Genomic DNA, 17307 nt, shown 5'->3' with positions numbered 1-17307 from the left:
GTCTCTGAAATATTGAACCATCTGGGCCAAATATGAATACATCCGACATAAGATACTCATCATTAGAAATCGGATACAACTCATCTTCTCCAAGGATTGCTGTTAAGTCCATTTCCTCACTAACAGCATCTGGTGGAATTTCGAGTTGAACTGTTTGAGATAAGTCAACCAAGTGGGTTACCTTGTAACAAGGAAGAAAAAATGAATGAACATTATTTGTTCATAGCATTCGTATTTTTTATTCAGAATTGAATATCGATAATTCATCTAAATCTAATTCACGAATTCAACAGATAACTTCTAAAAAACATGACCGCTTTTAAACAATAGCATCATCATATTTACAAACACCAAAATAGAAATATATTAGTGAAGAAAGATACATCTGAGTTTAGAGTTTTGAATTATGAATGTACTGCAAAGTGGGAATCCGTGAATCACAATGGACCCCCACTCAAACCACCCCATCCCATTAATCCCAATATGATTCAAAGCTGTAATTTACCTTTCCATCTGGCTTAACCCTCAGCTTGAAAAGTCCCTTTTTCAGATTAGGACACTTATGTCGCCTGGGTTGTTTTGCAGCTTGACCTTTATGTCAAAAAAAGTATATATTCTTAACATTGTTCGTCAGATATGGTCGATTATATGTCTAAAGGTTGCAATTGAAAAGTGCTATTTCAGATATATCTAATGTCCAAGCAACAGGTGTTTGAAAATCATATTGAGATAATACTCAACGTGTACGGGTTTCCATACGTCAATGCATCATTTATATCCCGACATTGCTTTGTTTTACCTCTCGTTAGGAGGGGTAGTGTGTGCTTGGATGCTCCGTCCATGTGTGTTAATCTAATTGTATACGCGATATCACAACAACCACTGGGATTATTGGAAAGGCATTGGGTACATAAGTGTATTACAGTTAGCGTATTACTGCAACAGCTAATTTGATTTTGGGCTAAATCCGTGCATAGGAGTTATTAGACTAATTTAGGCCCAGGATTGACTCTGATGCTATTTTTGACTAGATAATTGTGTTTGACAAATCTCAAACTTGTAACAGGCTTGCTAATTTGATCAAACAACATGTGACCAATGTTTAGCTAAAATTCGTACACACTCACAGTGTTATCAGAACTATATATGCCTCTAATTTCTATAGTGTTTTGTCGCATCTCAATTACTCTTTGTGTAAATGAAATGGGAATTGTTACATGTATGCTATATTCGTGGGAAAATTAGTCATATTTGAAATCTTGACCTTTGTCCTTGACCACCATCTTCAAAGTCAATGTTGATATTTTTGATAATTACCATAATATTCCATTGTTTTGTGAATTTCCCTGTATATCACTATATAACTTATCTAAAGGAAATAAGCTCTTAGGAGTAATGAATATGCATTATTCATCAAATGCATATTCACAAAAAGTAACAAAGGGTTTAAATTTGGTGTTTTTCGGCGATAGAGCAAATTTTATTTATATGACGTGAAATCACGAAAATATTCTCCAGAACCCAAAGTTTATGAAATTTTTTTTTATTATTTCCTGGAGTGATGTTCCCCTTCAATTCCTGGTTAGATACAGTTTAAATGTATACTTACATTCTTGTACACTTTTATGAACAATGCTTGCAATGTCTGTAAATTTTAACCGTTCCAATATATCTGTTAACTTCTTCACTGTGGCGTGTCCTCTTTCTTTTATCAGCCACCTCAAAATAATCTCCCGAAGTTTCTTCTTTTTATTGTGTAGATTTTTCCCATCTCGTTCCATCAGTTTTAGATCAGATTCTGGTGTTTTCATTTGAGCAGCGAATGACTTCCATTTTGAGCAGCATTCTTCGTTTGACAAGATAATTCTGTTGGCTATCTCAAGTTCTATAAAAAGAAATAAATAGAAGAAAAGAACTAATGTAACACATAAATGATATTTTGAAAAAAGTAAAAATTATAAGCTCTTGTGTTTAGCTGACATCTCTCTCGGTATGTGTATATGCCTATGTATGTGTCTGTCTGTCTGTCTGTCTGTCTGTCTGTCTGTCTGTCTGTCTTTCTGTTACTTATCTATCTCTATGTATGTCCTTCAATGTTCGTAACATTTATTAATACTGACTATTCTATAACTGTTTTCCATACCTTCAGTCATGACATGCATTTCGCGTACTGTTGTCCACAGGTCGAACGCAGATGAAGCCATAGCCGGATTCGTTGTGGCTGTGAAGGAGAGAGAGAGAGAGAGAGAGAGAGAGAGAGAGAGAGAGAGAGAGAGAGAGAGAGAGAGAGAGAGAGAGAGAGAGAGAGAGAGAGAGAGAGAGAGAGAGAGAGAGAGAGAGAGACAGACAGAGAGACAGAGAGAGAGAGAGAGACAGACAGACAGAGAGACAGAGAGACAGACAGAGAGACAGACAGACAGACAGACAGACAGAGTGAGAGAGAGAAAGAGACAGACATACATACATACAGAGACAGACAGACAGACAGACAGACAGACAGACAGACAGAGACAGAGACATAGAGAGATGAATAATTTGATACCTTTACTGTGTCAGAAGAACTTGACCCCACACGCACATGATTCCGTCCATTAAATAGACTAAATTGTTACAATTGTCAGTAATGTTGAAAATTGTGTTTGTGTGGAAGACGTTGTTTTCATGTTACTTATCTTGAAAAATCATTAGGAGACATGAAATTGTGATCAAATTATGTAGCTCACAAAATTGCATAATCAGGATATATTTGAGTTTCCTTTCTTTTTACATGGAATATCATACGATGTAAAATAACCCTTATCTTTCAAACAGCCAAACTATAACAGGAAAATCAGCACATTGTCTTCATTAGGGTACTTCGCACCGCCCCTTGTATTACCCTTCCAACACCAGTTCCTAAGGTTAGTATAAAGCGCGCGTTAAATTTTACAAGACGATGACCAGCCAGGCGGAATGAGGTATTTTATGTACTGACACGTAAAAAGAACAAAAAGGGGGGGTTTTTTTGTGAAAAAAAAACCAGTGCCTACTTGACAATATTAGTCGAGACCACAGTGACCTCGTGTGGTTGTGACGTCAGCTTATTCAAGCACCTCTATATCTGTTCCTGTTTAATCTCACTTCTCCTTTGTTAAGATTGCATTGTTACCTTTCTAGTGGCGGTTGATGGGTTTTATAAGAAGTCACGCGCGAAACTTTTGTATTGACAAGCCTGACATAATAGCTAAATATAAGTCTTAAAATAGGCAAGCAAAAAAAACAACTATGTTGGATCGCCTGACAACATTACTTGAGGCTATAGTTACCAAAGCTGATCAACAATAATTTCAGTTTGCTGGGAAATTACATTTAATATATTCGTCGTATAGACAAGGACGACTTAACGTTTAGTACAATCCCATGGAAAAGTTGAAAAGTTGAAAACAAATCTAACTTTCTGCTTTCTTCGATTAAGCCGATATCTTTAACAAACTTTACTAAAAAGCCAAAATTTAAAGGAATATGGCTTATAGTTGCTAATAATGCATTTCGAATGGGGATGTTGTATTGTAATTGCTCAGTATTGATCGTCGCGTCAATATAACGTTACCTTCGGATTCAACAGTATCCCAAATAATTCCCAGGCTAATAAGGCGGAAGTTAGGAGATTTATTGCGCAACTCAAAATAACTTCAAAACAATTTTGTTTGTAACGATTTTAACTTACCTATAGAAGATCGATGTTTGTATGTTATATCCACTATACAACTCCAGCGATTCTGAATCTTTCCTGAAGACTGTACGGCGTCAGTGAAGTTCTACAGTAACTTTTTAACGGTGACGTGTGTTCCTATACTGCATTCTAACATTAAACATGTTGAAGAAATACCGAATGTACGTATGCGCATGTGCCAGTGAATATATAATCTGCACTAGTTGCATATCTAATTTTTTTGACTTTCATTTCATTTCTTTTTTATCTCTTTCATCGTAAATCGCTGTTAAATATATTAACAATACATTCCATGAATTAAGGGACATGTTAAAGTAAACATTACAAATACGTTAGTTAACACAGATAAATTAAGATATTGTAATGTAGTAACTGAAAGAAAATGTCTTATGGAACAATAAGTATGAAAAAGTCATTAAAACATCCATGTTGTTTAAAGAACAAAACGTGTATGACATCAGGTATTTTGTGGCGTACACATAGGCTCTTAACATCCGTAATTGTTTCGATTCACAATACTACCCCTGGTACCTATACATTGTTACGGGCACGCAGTCGGTTGCTTGGCAATAAAATGGTTTTCTATCTATCTAAAGGTTACGACCCTTGGGTACTACTCAAACTTAAATCCCTGGGAGGCGTCAAGCTACAAAATGATTTAATGTGTCTTACTCACGACTGAGATTACCCGAGCGTGCCAAATTGTGTTCTCTATCCATTGACCAATGTTGGACAACACATGGAGTGAATTCAGAACACACACACACACACACACACACACACACACACACACACACACACACACACACACACACACACACACACACACACACACACATACATACATACATACATACATACATACATACATACATACATACATACATACATACATACATACATACAAATTATGATGGCTGGTGATTACAATCTTAATTAACTTCTTCATATAATGTTCCAACTAATTAACAACACCAAACACGTATAAGATCGTACAAAGAATAGTTCCTGAGGTGAATTACGTCTTCGGGAGAGGTTAGACAATATGCGTTTCCTTTCCCTGACCAAGGGGCCACTCTGACGCAATAGAGCGCCCTCATGCTACTGTGATTCAAGGCTAATGATCCAGTGTTTTCATTCTCTGTCCTTTTGACATCACAACAACTTTCGAGAAGATGTTTCAGGCACAAATAAATGTACTTACTGTTTATGTGTAGTTATGGTGTAGGAATTTGCCAGGATAAGGGTAAGATGAAAGTTTACCAATCACTTATATCATAATTTTATTATTTTACACACAGTTTGTAACAATGTAAGCTTATGTAATCCCCACACACTGGTGAAATAATCAATTAGAGTGTCCCTGAAACTAATGTTCATCGAGACATTGTGTATAGGTATTATAAGTTAAGGATAATATATTGCAATTAGTGAATGGCTAGTTGTTGTTCTAGACCTTGGTCGATGTGTACCCTTGACTGCACGTAGTTGGTCCAACTAAATACTACATAATTATCAACTTATCGTCAACATGAGACTGATACTAGCCAAACAATGCAAATTACATCAAGTATTTGTCAACAATGACAGAATGTAAGATGCAGACGTTTGTGGCACCAACTTCATCTGCAATTGAACCGTGTGAATTTACCTTCAATTTACATGTCTGATCCATGAACTTCGATTAGTTTCCAGGGATCTATTTCCATGGCCCGCACCAGAATTTCTTGCATATTTTGTTTTCACTTCTCATGGAATAAATGTCATTTTTGAGATAAGTGGCGCCATCGACTGTTGCCTACATCGAAATGAAATACCCTACAGGCAAAGTTTTCCGAAGTTCTAGACCATTTTGGTTGATCATGACTCGATTAAAATTCGAACCATCCTCTTTCCAAATGTCAAACTTCTTCATATCAAATGCACAAGAGAGCTAGATGTTCTACATGTAAGGTACTTAACGGCATATTAGGGATAGAGAGTATATAATTTATGATAGATTATTTTGGGCGGAGTCTAAGGCTCGTTCTTTGATGCTCACCCTACTAAATTTTTATAGCCACTTACATGTACTGTATGTCATGCATTTAGGCTCACATTGCTGTCCGTGTTGGTATGGTATGTACTGCATCACCACTACAGAAGTATGTAGGTCAAAGATTATAACAGTGATAGCCTTGTTATTGTTCGTTGATGAACTTACCTATTTTCAGACTGTACAAACTTATGCTGATACAAGCAGAAACATTTGTTTGCACATGAATTTCACCTTTGTAATTAATCTTATCAGATAAGGATCAACTTATAAAGTATAAATGTTGATAACTAATTTTAACAAATCCCAATATATCAGGATAAACAATTCTGCAAAGAATTTGTTCCTCAAAAAGTTTCTGTAACATGATCAATATATGTCCAGCTGTAATATTGCGGCGTTTCTTTATACTTCAAACCAATTCGCTAATTGAAAAAACTGTAATGTTCTTAAGTAATTAAGTGTTCTATATTTGGAATTTTAAGTCATACAATTGGATACTGGGAATTCCCTAAGATACCAAACAACGAAACACTGTCAATACTGGAGGTTAAATGCCTGTATTTCCATGGCAACGTGTGCATTTTAAGATGATTATTAACCAGGCATGTCACGCTAACCACATAACTATGACTATATAATGATATGATTTAAGGGTAGTCCAACACTATTGTACTCTGAGTTGCTGTGGTTCAGTCGAGGACATGTTGTTGAGGTCGTCAAGTTTTATCCGAACAGGGGTGACGGTTCAAACGAAAAACCGATAATTAGAGGTGAGACAACAACTTACAACTCTTATGTTATGAAGTATGTAGGTATTTATCAGACTTTTGCAGTTGTATATAAACACCTGGTGAATTAACTTTTAGGCTAATGACAATAGCTGTGTGATTTTCGAGACAGGGAGACCAGATATATATGCCATATGGATGCATACTATCAAATTATCATTGACGTCAGAGTACGACAGCTCGGAGTAATTTGAAGAAAAAAAAAGTTTAAACTTTAAGATCGAAGTGAGAGAATAATTAACATTGTATACGCTACTTCTATTTGCCGCTTTCGAACTCATACATAAATAAACATAAACTTGATCTGTAGTCATTTGAAATGTAGCTGAGTTAATGTGAATAAAAGGACTATTATTAGAATATGGATTTTATTGTAAATTGTGATTGCAACGTGGTACATCGGATGCTCTATAACACAGTGTAGCTGTAGAACGTGAATAAGTACGTATTTGGGTTCCATTTACTTGTATGTCTTACATCTGCACCAATAGTGGTCTTGCTGCGACATGTACAATACACAACAAATTATCGTCAAGGACATGCTAAAGTAGAAATTTCGCCGCATTGTCGTGTGATGCTCGCAAAGTAGCAAAAGAACAACAACAGTTGTTAGACCCGAGCTTAAGTTTATACCAAGTTTACATGGTGTTTGAGTAACTTCTTTGATTTTATGCGACATTGTTTGTTTTCCTAATGACAGAGATTCAACTGATCAACGGCATAGCACCCTTTCAATCATACTGGTCAAGATGGCGGAAGGAAGTTCCGAAGTTGATCTCAGCAATATGAAGTTATATTCATTTCCGCCACATCTAACCAGAGAGACAGCAATACGGAAACTCGACATGGCGGTCAACATGATGTCAAGTTTACCATCTGAAATGAAAGGACTAAAGGAACTTGAACATGTCAAAGTAAGCAACAACAAATTTGACGAGTTTCCAGAAATTATTTGCGAGTTTCCGAAACTTCGGACAATTGACTTCGACGGTAATCAGATAGATACCCTTCCCTCAGCTGTCATGAAGCTAGCAAACCTACGAAGAATCTGCCTAGGGTGGAATGCGTTTATCGATTTTCCTGTTCAGCTCTGTTCACCACAGCTGAGTAGTATGAAAGAAATACACATATCACACAACAGGATACGTTTCCTTCCGAATGCAATTTCCAAGTTGGTGGAACTTGAAATGCTGGACGTCAGCTACAACGAACTTGAAATTCTCCCGGACAGTGTATGTCAGTTGGAAAAACTGAAAACTCTCCAGGCTTCATACAATAAACTTAAAAGTCTTCCAAGAGAACTTGCAACATCCCTGAAGAATTTAAAAGTGCTGGGGTTGAAGGAAAATCCTTTGCAACAGCCGCCACTCGAAATCTGTGATAAAGGCATTGATGCTATCAGAAGTTACGAGATGAAGAAAACCACGGAAGAGAAACTTAATCCATCTCTGCCAACACCTCGAGAAAGTGGTTCGTATTTATTTTATTGTCTATACAAAATTTAGAATTTATGGACTTTATAGAATGTAATGACCAGATTCCAATTGATTTGATTTGATTTTTAAATACATGTACAATACATTTACTTATTAATTTCTACTGAAGAATAATCTGTCACCTGTTCATTCCAATTTTTAACAACCCAAATTTGTTATTTCGAGAGAAGTCTGGCATTGTTCGGCCAACTTCAGGAATATATTGATATTGGTATTTAAGACTGGTGGACAGTATGACTGTCCATCTTGAAGGTCAAGATCAAACTTTCAATGACTAAATTGGTCAAAAATATATACCTTTTAGGAAACTTTACTCACACTCAAGTAACATTATGATGTTGGAATTAGTATATGAAAATTATTTGCTGATCCATGGTTCACCCATAGAAATGACATATATTAGAATTGCATGATCGTTATTAATAGACCGTAGTCCGTTCAACACCTGTTAGAATATAGTTGTTTTCGGTGATTAATTATAAAAAATCCAAACAGAATGTTATCATAGAGCTTTGATCAACTATTTGTCGGGCGATCTCTAACAGGGGTCGTACTTAGATCCAACTACACTACAGTCCATAGGTATGTACCCTAACCAATGATTTATTGATTGCATGGTAAACACGTCGAATGGCAGCCACGTATATAAAACGGCCTAACACACACAACTGTGTAATCGGTAGTCAAGTTTGGAATGCCGCCAGGCAATCGATTTAACAGTATATAACAAGTCAATAACGCGGTGGTATAGATCAAAGGTTGATGTGGAAATTGCACAATTATACACACGTATCGAATATGTGGGATAAATTGATATAGGCGCTTTTCATGGTGGTTGTCACAATCAAATCTGATTTTGTGTGTACTCGTCATATACGCAGCACAAACTAAACTGTTGAGTAGATGTATGCCACATACAAATGTTCAAGTAAAATATCAAAGTTTAATTTGGGTTGTCATGTATTTAAATGTATGTCAGTTCGAATTGAAATAATCCATTCAGATTCCATTCAAATTACAAAAGAAATTAGACCCAACGGAAAGATAACCACATCATGTCTTCAGATCAGATAAAACAAAGTTTAAATCTACTCTTCCCATATCAACAGTTTTCCAAATCAGAAGAAACCATGGCAACAACATTTACTGCTTTGATCTAATAGAAGTGTTACTGAAGTGTTACTGAACATATTCGTAATTATAATAAATTTGATTATTTTTATGCAAATTATGCTCTCATTTAAAGGTCAATAAACTTTAGACAATGTCATAATAATTGGGGTCACTATGCATTCTGGACTAAAGCTGGGGATTATGTTGAGAGGACTACATACATTTCTAGAATAACGCGAGCTCAAGTGATTAATTATGAATGTTCTTTTGTATGGCTCTTTTGAAAAGGCATAGAGACTCCATGTTTTTTTTAATTCACCAGATACAAATAAAAAAGAATAAAATGATGTGGATTTCAAAGAAATTATCAGGATAATATATCTGGTGAAGACCACAGCAAAAGTTCGATCTGAACTAGTTAAATCTGTGACTGTGACAAAATAAATATACAAGAAAAAAGTAAAAATGCGAAACTTTGCAGTATATATAGAAATTAATTACAGAACATATTGAAAAACGCTTGAAGTCAAATTGATACTAAGATAAAGAAAGATATACTGTGTTTCCGACGAATTATTCAGAGGAGCTTTTGACTCTTATAATCAATGGTTTTCAATGGATATTTTAGCCACTCGATGAATTCATTGTGTACGTTTAGAGAGAAATCTAAATAACAGAAATGTAACATTGAAGGGATCAGTTTAGTCCAACGGGGCAGAGCTTAAATCCTCTTTTAAGGTATAAACCTGAGCGAAGCTTTAAGAGCGAATTCCTTAAAGTTCAAGTGGTCCATTGTACAATGTAGAGGCATGACAGCGAAAATATTTATTGTATACTGGTCAAGCCACGTCACTGTGGTGCATGAAGTCAGAAGTAACATAAACATTTAGAGGACTGATTTCAATTTGTTCAGCTCCTCGTATAGTCGTGTGCAATAAGATAAAAACGTTGTTTACCGTTTTAAGTACCGATATTTAATACTCAGCTTTATTGCAATTCTGGAAACTAATTGTAAAGGTCAATCTTTGCCAGCTTATAAATGACCTTTGACATTGGTGTGTTATACGGCTTTATGCAAAATGAAATATTGTGTAGTCAACACAGGGAATTAGTAACCCGTCAATAAAATGGAGTGATATCTGTACCATTTGGCTAATAATGAAATACATATAGTTGTAAAATCTCCAGACCTCTTGAGGCACCGGTAATTACTAAGTAAACCAGAATGCGATGAACGCATACACAATTGAAAATTATCGGAATTATAGTATAATTTTTCTTTGTTGCAGAAGAGGACTCTGACCTTGCTCTGAAAAGAGGCGATCGAGTTGTTGTTAGTGTAAAACCAAATTGTCAGGTGAGTAGAGAGTGGCGTTTGGAGTTGGTTAAACTTGTTAAGCTGGGTTTATCACTTTTTGTTGAAATTTTTGCTATGATATAAAATCACTGAATTCTGCTTGTTGAAGCACAAGTAACCACCAATTAGTGCTGGGGCTTGGCCGAACTCAAGTCTGGTATTTAGGCGTAACACACAAGTTTACAGTGTGATGGCGTGTATAACGATTTTAATTATTAGTACACATATATCAAAATGTCGAAGAAATCCATAGTATGCCGTCATCTCTGCTAACAGTAACGTCAACTGTTAGCAGAGATGTACATATTATCAACCAAATGTGCAAAAATGTATACTTTATCACCCAGGTTGCTCAGATTTATCGTCCAACATGTCATTTATGATTCCACCTAACGCCGTCAAGCAGGCAGTGAATATCACGGCAGAAGTCGTTGAAACACCATGCTATACGATGACGCTTAAGGATCACGAGTGTCTCCTTGGTGACTTCCTGGATTTTGGTCCTGATGGTTACTGCTTCCATAAACCAATCATGTTCAATTTCCAGTGCAACGAAGATTTAGAAGACTTGACACGAGAAGTAGTGGTGAGAACTACAGAGGGCGCCAAACGATGGCAAGATATAACGACTGTTCAGGTACGTACGTACCTGGCCTCGCAGAAATGATCGAAAAAGTTTCAACGTCCATTTTTCGCATTTCTTAGTAAACTGTGGTTGAATTGTTCCAAGTAATTTACAGCTTAATTCAACGGTTAGCTAAATTGTGCTAGTGAGAAAATTCAGAGGAGAATATAATAATCTATAATAAAATTATTCATTCGTTTCATCATCATCACTTTGATATGTTATCATTTTTGTTGAATATTCGAGATGTGATCTCTGAAATGTAATGTAAACCTGGCTGGTGTTATTTTTCGTTTTACAGAACGGCAACATCCTGTCGGCAGAAATAGAACATTTCTCGAATGCTGTACCTGTGTCCAGACCCAGGAAACATCAATTTACAGTTTCATTGGCAGGCATCGACACGCTGAATATTTCGTGCCATCATAATCACGTTGTGGTGGATTCGACGAGATCTTGCGAGAATAACAACTGGATAATACTCACAATTCAGGTAAAACTTATGTTTTCTGTTTTTATGACTTTTTCTTCTGATGTGTTTTGATTTGATTTGGTCTATTCTAATTTGTTCTGTTTTGGTCTACATCTGCTTTGATTTTGTGTGTTTTGGTTTGGTTTGGTTTGGTTTGGTTTGGTCTGGTCTGGTCTGGTCTTGTTTGGTCTAGTCTGATCTGGTCTGGTCTGGTCTAGTCTAGTCTACTCTAGTCTAGTCTGGTCTGGTCTGGTCTCGTGGTCTGGTCTAGTCTAGCCTAGTCTAGTCTAGTCTAATCTAGTCTGGTCTGGTCTGGTCTGGTCTGGTCTGGTCTGGTCTTGTGGTCTAGTCTAGCCTAGTCTAGTCTAGTCTAGTCTAGTCTAGTCTAGTCTGGTCTAGTCTGGTCTGGTCTGGTTGGTCTCGTGGTCTGGTCTGGTCTGGTCTGGTCTGGTTTTGTTTACTTGGGTCGGGTCGGGTCGGATCGGGTCTGGTTGGGTTGGATGGGTTTAATTTTCTTTGGTTTTTGTTTATTATGATCTGCTTTGGTTCAGGTTTGTTTAGTTTTATTTGTTGTTTTAATACATTTGCTATAAATTCGTTCAGGGTACGTATGGTTGTTGTGGATAGCAAAAGTGAATTGCAAGAAATCATTAAACGAACAGCAGTGGCCCCTAAAATCAGAACGCTGCTGATAGTACAATTGTCATTATCCACCTACCGCACACACCACGCCAACCCAATCAATTTCAAAACTATGACTTTGCATCCTCTGTACAAATTATATTTATGCTTTTATACAACCGTATAGCTCCACAATGTTGACGAAGACATTCTTATGCGAGCAACAGAACTGGTCTGCCACTGCACCGAAGATTCGTTTAGGCTGGGTACAATACTAGAGATAAGAGCAGATGAAGGGATAAAAAATCAAATTTCTTTCACCTTACCTCTACCACAAGAATCAGCTGGAGTTTTTACACCAGTGGAACGTCTGATTGTAGGTGGACAATTAAGAGTGCTTCGAGATTCCAATGACGATCGGTGGATTGACGTGACGGACAAAGTCAACCCTGAAATGGCCAACGACAGATGTGTTGTGTTCACAATGAATGGTCTCCCAAGGTGGGTATGCATCTATGTACAAATCATTATGTCAAAATACGTAATTGTTCGGGAAAAAAATCTCCATATATTTCTAGAACGCCTTGTTCACGTTAACGTCTGGTACGTGCTTATATTTCGCAATTGTCTTTTCGTAGATCTGGCTATCGTCTGGTGGTGTCCATAGCAGAACCATGGATGGATGTTGGGTTGATCGCCAATCAGGCTACAAGTATGGCAAGGAAGGGTTCTAAGCTGGCTAAATTCATTCTTATGCAGGACGATAAGAATCCCGAGTGTTTGTACGTTGACTGTGTACTGACAGAAAAGGCTAGCGATCTCACAAAGTCTCTTGAAAATACGGGATATTCAAGGAGAATTGGACTTCCTTACACTCGCGACTTCGAGTTGACAGAGGGCCAGATCATACCGCTCGTCATTAGTGGTAAGGGCATGGAAACAACTGAGGAATACAGCATCACTTTCAATTCAAGACAAGACAACCACCTGCAACTGTTCGTAGAGTTAGACGATGAGGGCGCTGCAGGCCTAGGAAATGCCCAAGATTACGTTGGAAAAGTCGACTTTATGAAGACTACTAATAGACCACAAGGGGGAACTATTAAATACGACACGCTAAGGTTCAAGATTCCAAGGGTGAGCTATATAGCCACTTTGATTTGTAAATTCGTAAGGTAATTTGAAAAGAGTTGCTACAAGCAACTACCAGTATACAGGAAGATCTGCCTGCTGCCTGTAGAGTTCAATGTAACAAGTGCAAAATATTTATCAAAGTTTTAATTGTTATATGCATGCTTCGACTACGTATACTATTCAACAACTTGGTGTAATCATTCAAAAAATGATTTCTGCTTAATTATTTACATGTACAGCGACAAGTCAATGGTCAACCAAACCCCTGTACACCATCGTCGGTGAACGTAGAATCCTCTACCGTACAAACAGATACAGGACGTAGAGGAAACAGACGTAATGACAGTAAGTACACAGTGTCACACTAGCATACATGCGTATGGATGTGTGTGTGTGTGTGTGTGTGTGTGTGTGTGTGTGTGTGTGTATGTGTGTGTGTGTGTGTGTAAGTGTGTGTGTGTGTGTGGAGGGGTAGGTAGGTAGGTCTAGGTACGTAGACAGGTGTGTAGGTATACATGTATACGTACCAATCTGATTAAAATCTAATGTAATGAAAGCGTCTAGTCTATATGTTTTATTCAAGGTGATCGCCGCCTTCGCAAGGAACAAAACAAATGACACAAAACGATGGAAATAGAAGTAAATAAAGACATCTATCCGCTTTCACAACATTAGATTTTAATCAGATTGGGTACGTACATTTGCATGCGGACATTCATTCATTTGCGTGCCTGTGTGTTTATAAGTAATATCGTAGTTATAGAATACGACATCATGATACTGTAAAAAGATTAATCAATTTGGTTATTTCAAGTACATAAAGTGAGTAGCTAAATACAACTTTTTTAAAAATCCATTTCGATGACAGTAAGCACTTTTTTACATTATATTTTTAGATCTAGAAATTGCGATTAACATTTTGGAACAGAGGCTTTTACCAGAGGATTGGAAACCACTGGCTAGATATTTAGAGTTATCTGATGCAGATATTGCTGCCATAGAGGTCGCTCATCCAAATAAACTACGCCCTCAAATCTACCAGATGTTTTCAGAATGGAAGAAAAGGGAAGGACATGATGCAACAGTTCAGATATTGGTAGATGCATTGGAACGGCTGAAGATACGAAACCTTTCACAAACGATCGAGTCACTGCTTGGTAGGTACTTTATGTAATTATTTGTATTGTTTTCTCGTTGGTTCGACAATGAGGAACGCCCTTTCCTGGAATCACAGAACACGTGCTTATCGATCCCAAATATTAGACTAATTGTCTTGTGATTTAATTATGTTTTTGTTTTACTTGGTAAAATGCAATATTATCACATTCTAAATTTGTGTATAATTTTTCTAAAAAGACTCAGCTTTAATAGAGTTGTGAGCCTTTCAATAACTTGCTGTTGTTGTTGTTTTTGTTGTTGTTGGTGGTGGTGGTGGTGGTGGTGGTGGTGGTGGTGGTGGTGGTGGTAATGTTGTTGTTGTTGTTGTTGTTGTTGTTGATATTGGTAGTGGTGGTAGTGGTAATGTTGTTGTTGTTGATATTGGTGGTGGCCGGTGGTGGTAGTGGTCGTGGTGGTGGTGGGCGTGGTAATGTTGTTGTTGTTGTTGTTGTTGTTGTTGTTGTTGTTGTTGTTTGTCGTCTTTGTCACTGCTATAAGGATCCCCAATTTCTTCCTCATCTGTTAACAGTTATGTTGTTCTATACACTCACAATAGCCAAAGAAAAATAAGCAAATACAGCATTTCACTGTCTCTCCTTTCCTCAATCCATGAAGCGGAATTGAAAGAGAGGGGTAAATGATAATACTTGATTCTGTTACTCTCTTCCCAGACGATACTCAGCCGATTCTTACTAACCAATCAACACAGACATCAATTCGACCCCACACGAGAGCAACGAGAAAGGGTACAGCTAGGGTTAGACGATCAAGTCATCTTCCATATCAAAAGGTGATTTACACACGGAGAGCTTCTATAACCAATCGTAGACAAATGGCGATAAAGACAATAAACGTTGAACCCGGTGATTTTACGATTTACTAGACTGGGGTGACAAATACACTAAAATAGTAATTTAGACATATCCTTCTCCCAGTCTAGGACCCTTCTTGAGAATAATTGCAATTTCGAGTAACCATGTCACGCCAAAGCGAGGATATTAGACTTCAGGCATTTGTATTTTGTCCTTCCCAATTTGAATTAGTTTTGTGTCTTTTGAAGTTTTTGTGTTTTGCATAGATTTTGTTTTTTTGCCATTTTTATGACACAGTGAAACGATATCCAACTTAATGCATTCTTTTCATCTTAGATAAATATATTCCTTGCATTTTATTTCAGCGAGGAATGATATAAAACAGAGGTCTTTTTCAAAAAGAAGAGTTGAAGTATCCATATTTGTTCATTTGTCATGTATAAAGTTAACATACACGCTTTCACAACAAGTATAGCAACGTATCTCCAGGGAAGGAGTGACGTAAGTGTGTTTTTGCAGTGTGTACTAGTTTGTCGAATATTATAATATCAGTACCTGTCAGTCTTTTTTCAAGGTAAACGTTTGGTGTGAAAAATGGTTGTCTGGTAGACGTGAAGAAAAATTTGGCCCAGAATGAAAGAATGATCAACTTAAATCCCTGTAGCCCAACTTGAAGGCCGATTGATTCAAACATGGTCATGGTCAGAATGAGTGGGCATATACTGTTATATTGACTAAACATAACTAAATGGAAAGGATGTGCCCATTAATGCATCCTCGAAGTCAAACCATATCTAGAATGTTTCGTCTGGGTCGTACAACGTGGAAGGATATATAGTATGGCATGGTAAATATAAACACTAAGTTTAGTGACTTCTTGAACTGTAGACTTCATGTGTGATTATTTACTCGTGTTATCATTTACTTACTGCCTCTGAACAATGCTTATTCAGGAAAAATAAATATTGTATATAAGTTGCAATGTTATACATCTAATGCAATCATTGCAATAACTGTCTGTCTGTCTGTCTGTCTGTCTGTCTGTCTGTCTGTCTGTATGTATGTCCGTCCGTCCGTCCGTCCGTCCGTCTGGATGGATGGATGGATGGATGGATGGATGTATGGGTGGGTGGGTGGATGGATGTGATGTGATGTGATGTGTGTATGTATGTATTTGTATGTTTGTTTGTTTGTTTGTCTGTTTTAGAGTCGTTATGTTTATTTCAGAGTCATTGTCGGAGGTTGCCCATTTAAAACTCCCGCTAAGGCAAACGCAACCGACACGTGAGGCAACTGCGAGTCACAGGCTACTGAGCATGCGCGTCGTCATTTCGTTTATTATACACGGTGTCACTGGAGGTGCTCGCCGTTAACTGAGCACACCACATCCACAACGGAGACAGCAATTTGGAAAAATATAACTGCATAAAGCTGTTTACTTCGGCTGGACTAAAACTTGCCTCTATTCAAGCGTCCCAGATCCAACGTGAGTACTGTCCCCTGGAAGTGTGCAGTTTTCTTACCTGAGATACTGACGAACAGTTTAATTCTGAGTCAGCGCAGCAGAACGCGCGTTACCAAAGTGAACCAGACTCTGGTATCCTTAATTTAACAAGCGACTGCGAAAATATTAAGGTAAGAATGCTTTTCCGTTTTTCTTAACATAACAATACTTGTAAGAAGTTCTTCTCGGAGAACATTAGCAAATTGAATCTCCTTTGATTTTATATATATAATTGCCAGTTTTCAATTGTGGTAGCGCATAATTTAGGAACCTATATTCAGTACACACAGCTATTTTATTTCTGAACGAATTAAGCTGTATATCACATGCAACATGTTTCCCAAAGACGGTGTCAAGTAATCGGACACCGACAAAACAATAACAGAATAAGAACGTTTGAAAGCATTTGCTAAATTTAGAACTGACGTCAAATTCCAGCATATTTCTTCGTTTGGTAAAAAGTGACTTCCAAATATA

At 37.2% G+C, this 17307-nt stretch overlaps 1 protein-coding gene across 1 annotated transcript; it reads left to right on the top strand.

The window, feature by feature from the left end:
• Window positions 1-7287: 7287 nt before the first annotated feature.
• LOC144433235 (uncharacterized) lies at window positions 7288-15397 on the top strand. The gene is made up of 8 exons (XM_078121544.1): window positions 7288-8008; window positions 10852-11141; window positions 11431-11622; window positions 12410-12723; window positions 12861-13359; window positions 13596-13701; window positions 14253-14513; window positions 15186-15397. The coding sequence occupies exons 1-8, from the start codon at window positions 7288-7290 to the stop codon at window positions 15395-15397; spliced, it is 2595 nt and encodes an 864-aa protein (XP_077977670.1).
• Window positions 15398-17307: the final 1910 nt, after the last annotated feature.

The sequence above is a fragment of the Glandiceps talaboti genome, chromosome 3 (genome assembly GCF_964340395.1).
Source record: "Glandiceps talaboti chromosome 3, keGlaTala1.1, whole genome shotgun sequence".
In the NCBI taxonomy this organism is placed as follows: Eukaryota; Metazoa; Hemichordata; class Enteropneusta; family Spengelidae; genus Glandiceps; species Glandiceps talaboti.
Note: the sequence above shows the minus strand (reverse complement) of the source record. Positions and strands in the feature narration are given on the sequence as shown.

What these genes read in the sequence shown, in the direction of transcription:
- LOC144433235 (XM_078121544.1), top strand. Translation starts at nt 7,288, where the DNA reads ATGGCGGAAGGAAGTTCCGAAGTTGATCTCAGCAATATGAAGTTATAT. An exon ending in AAGATATAACGACTGTTCAG is followed by an intron (nt 11,142 to 11,430) that starts GTACGTACGTAC and finishes TTCGTTTTACAG; the next exon opens with AACGGCAACATCCTGTCGGC. An exon ending in AGGAAACAGACGTAATGACA is followed by an intron (nt 13,702 to 14,252) that starts GTAAGTACACAG and finishes TTATATTTTTAG; the next exon opens with ATCTAGAAATTGCGATTAAC.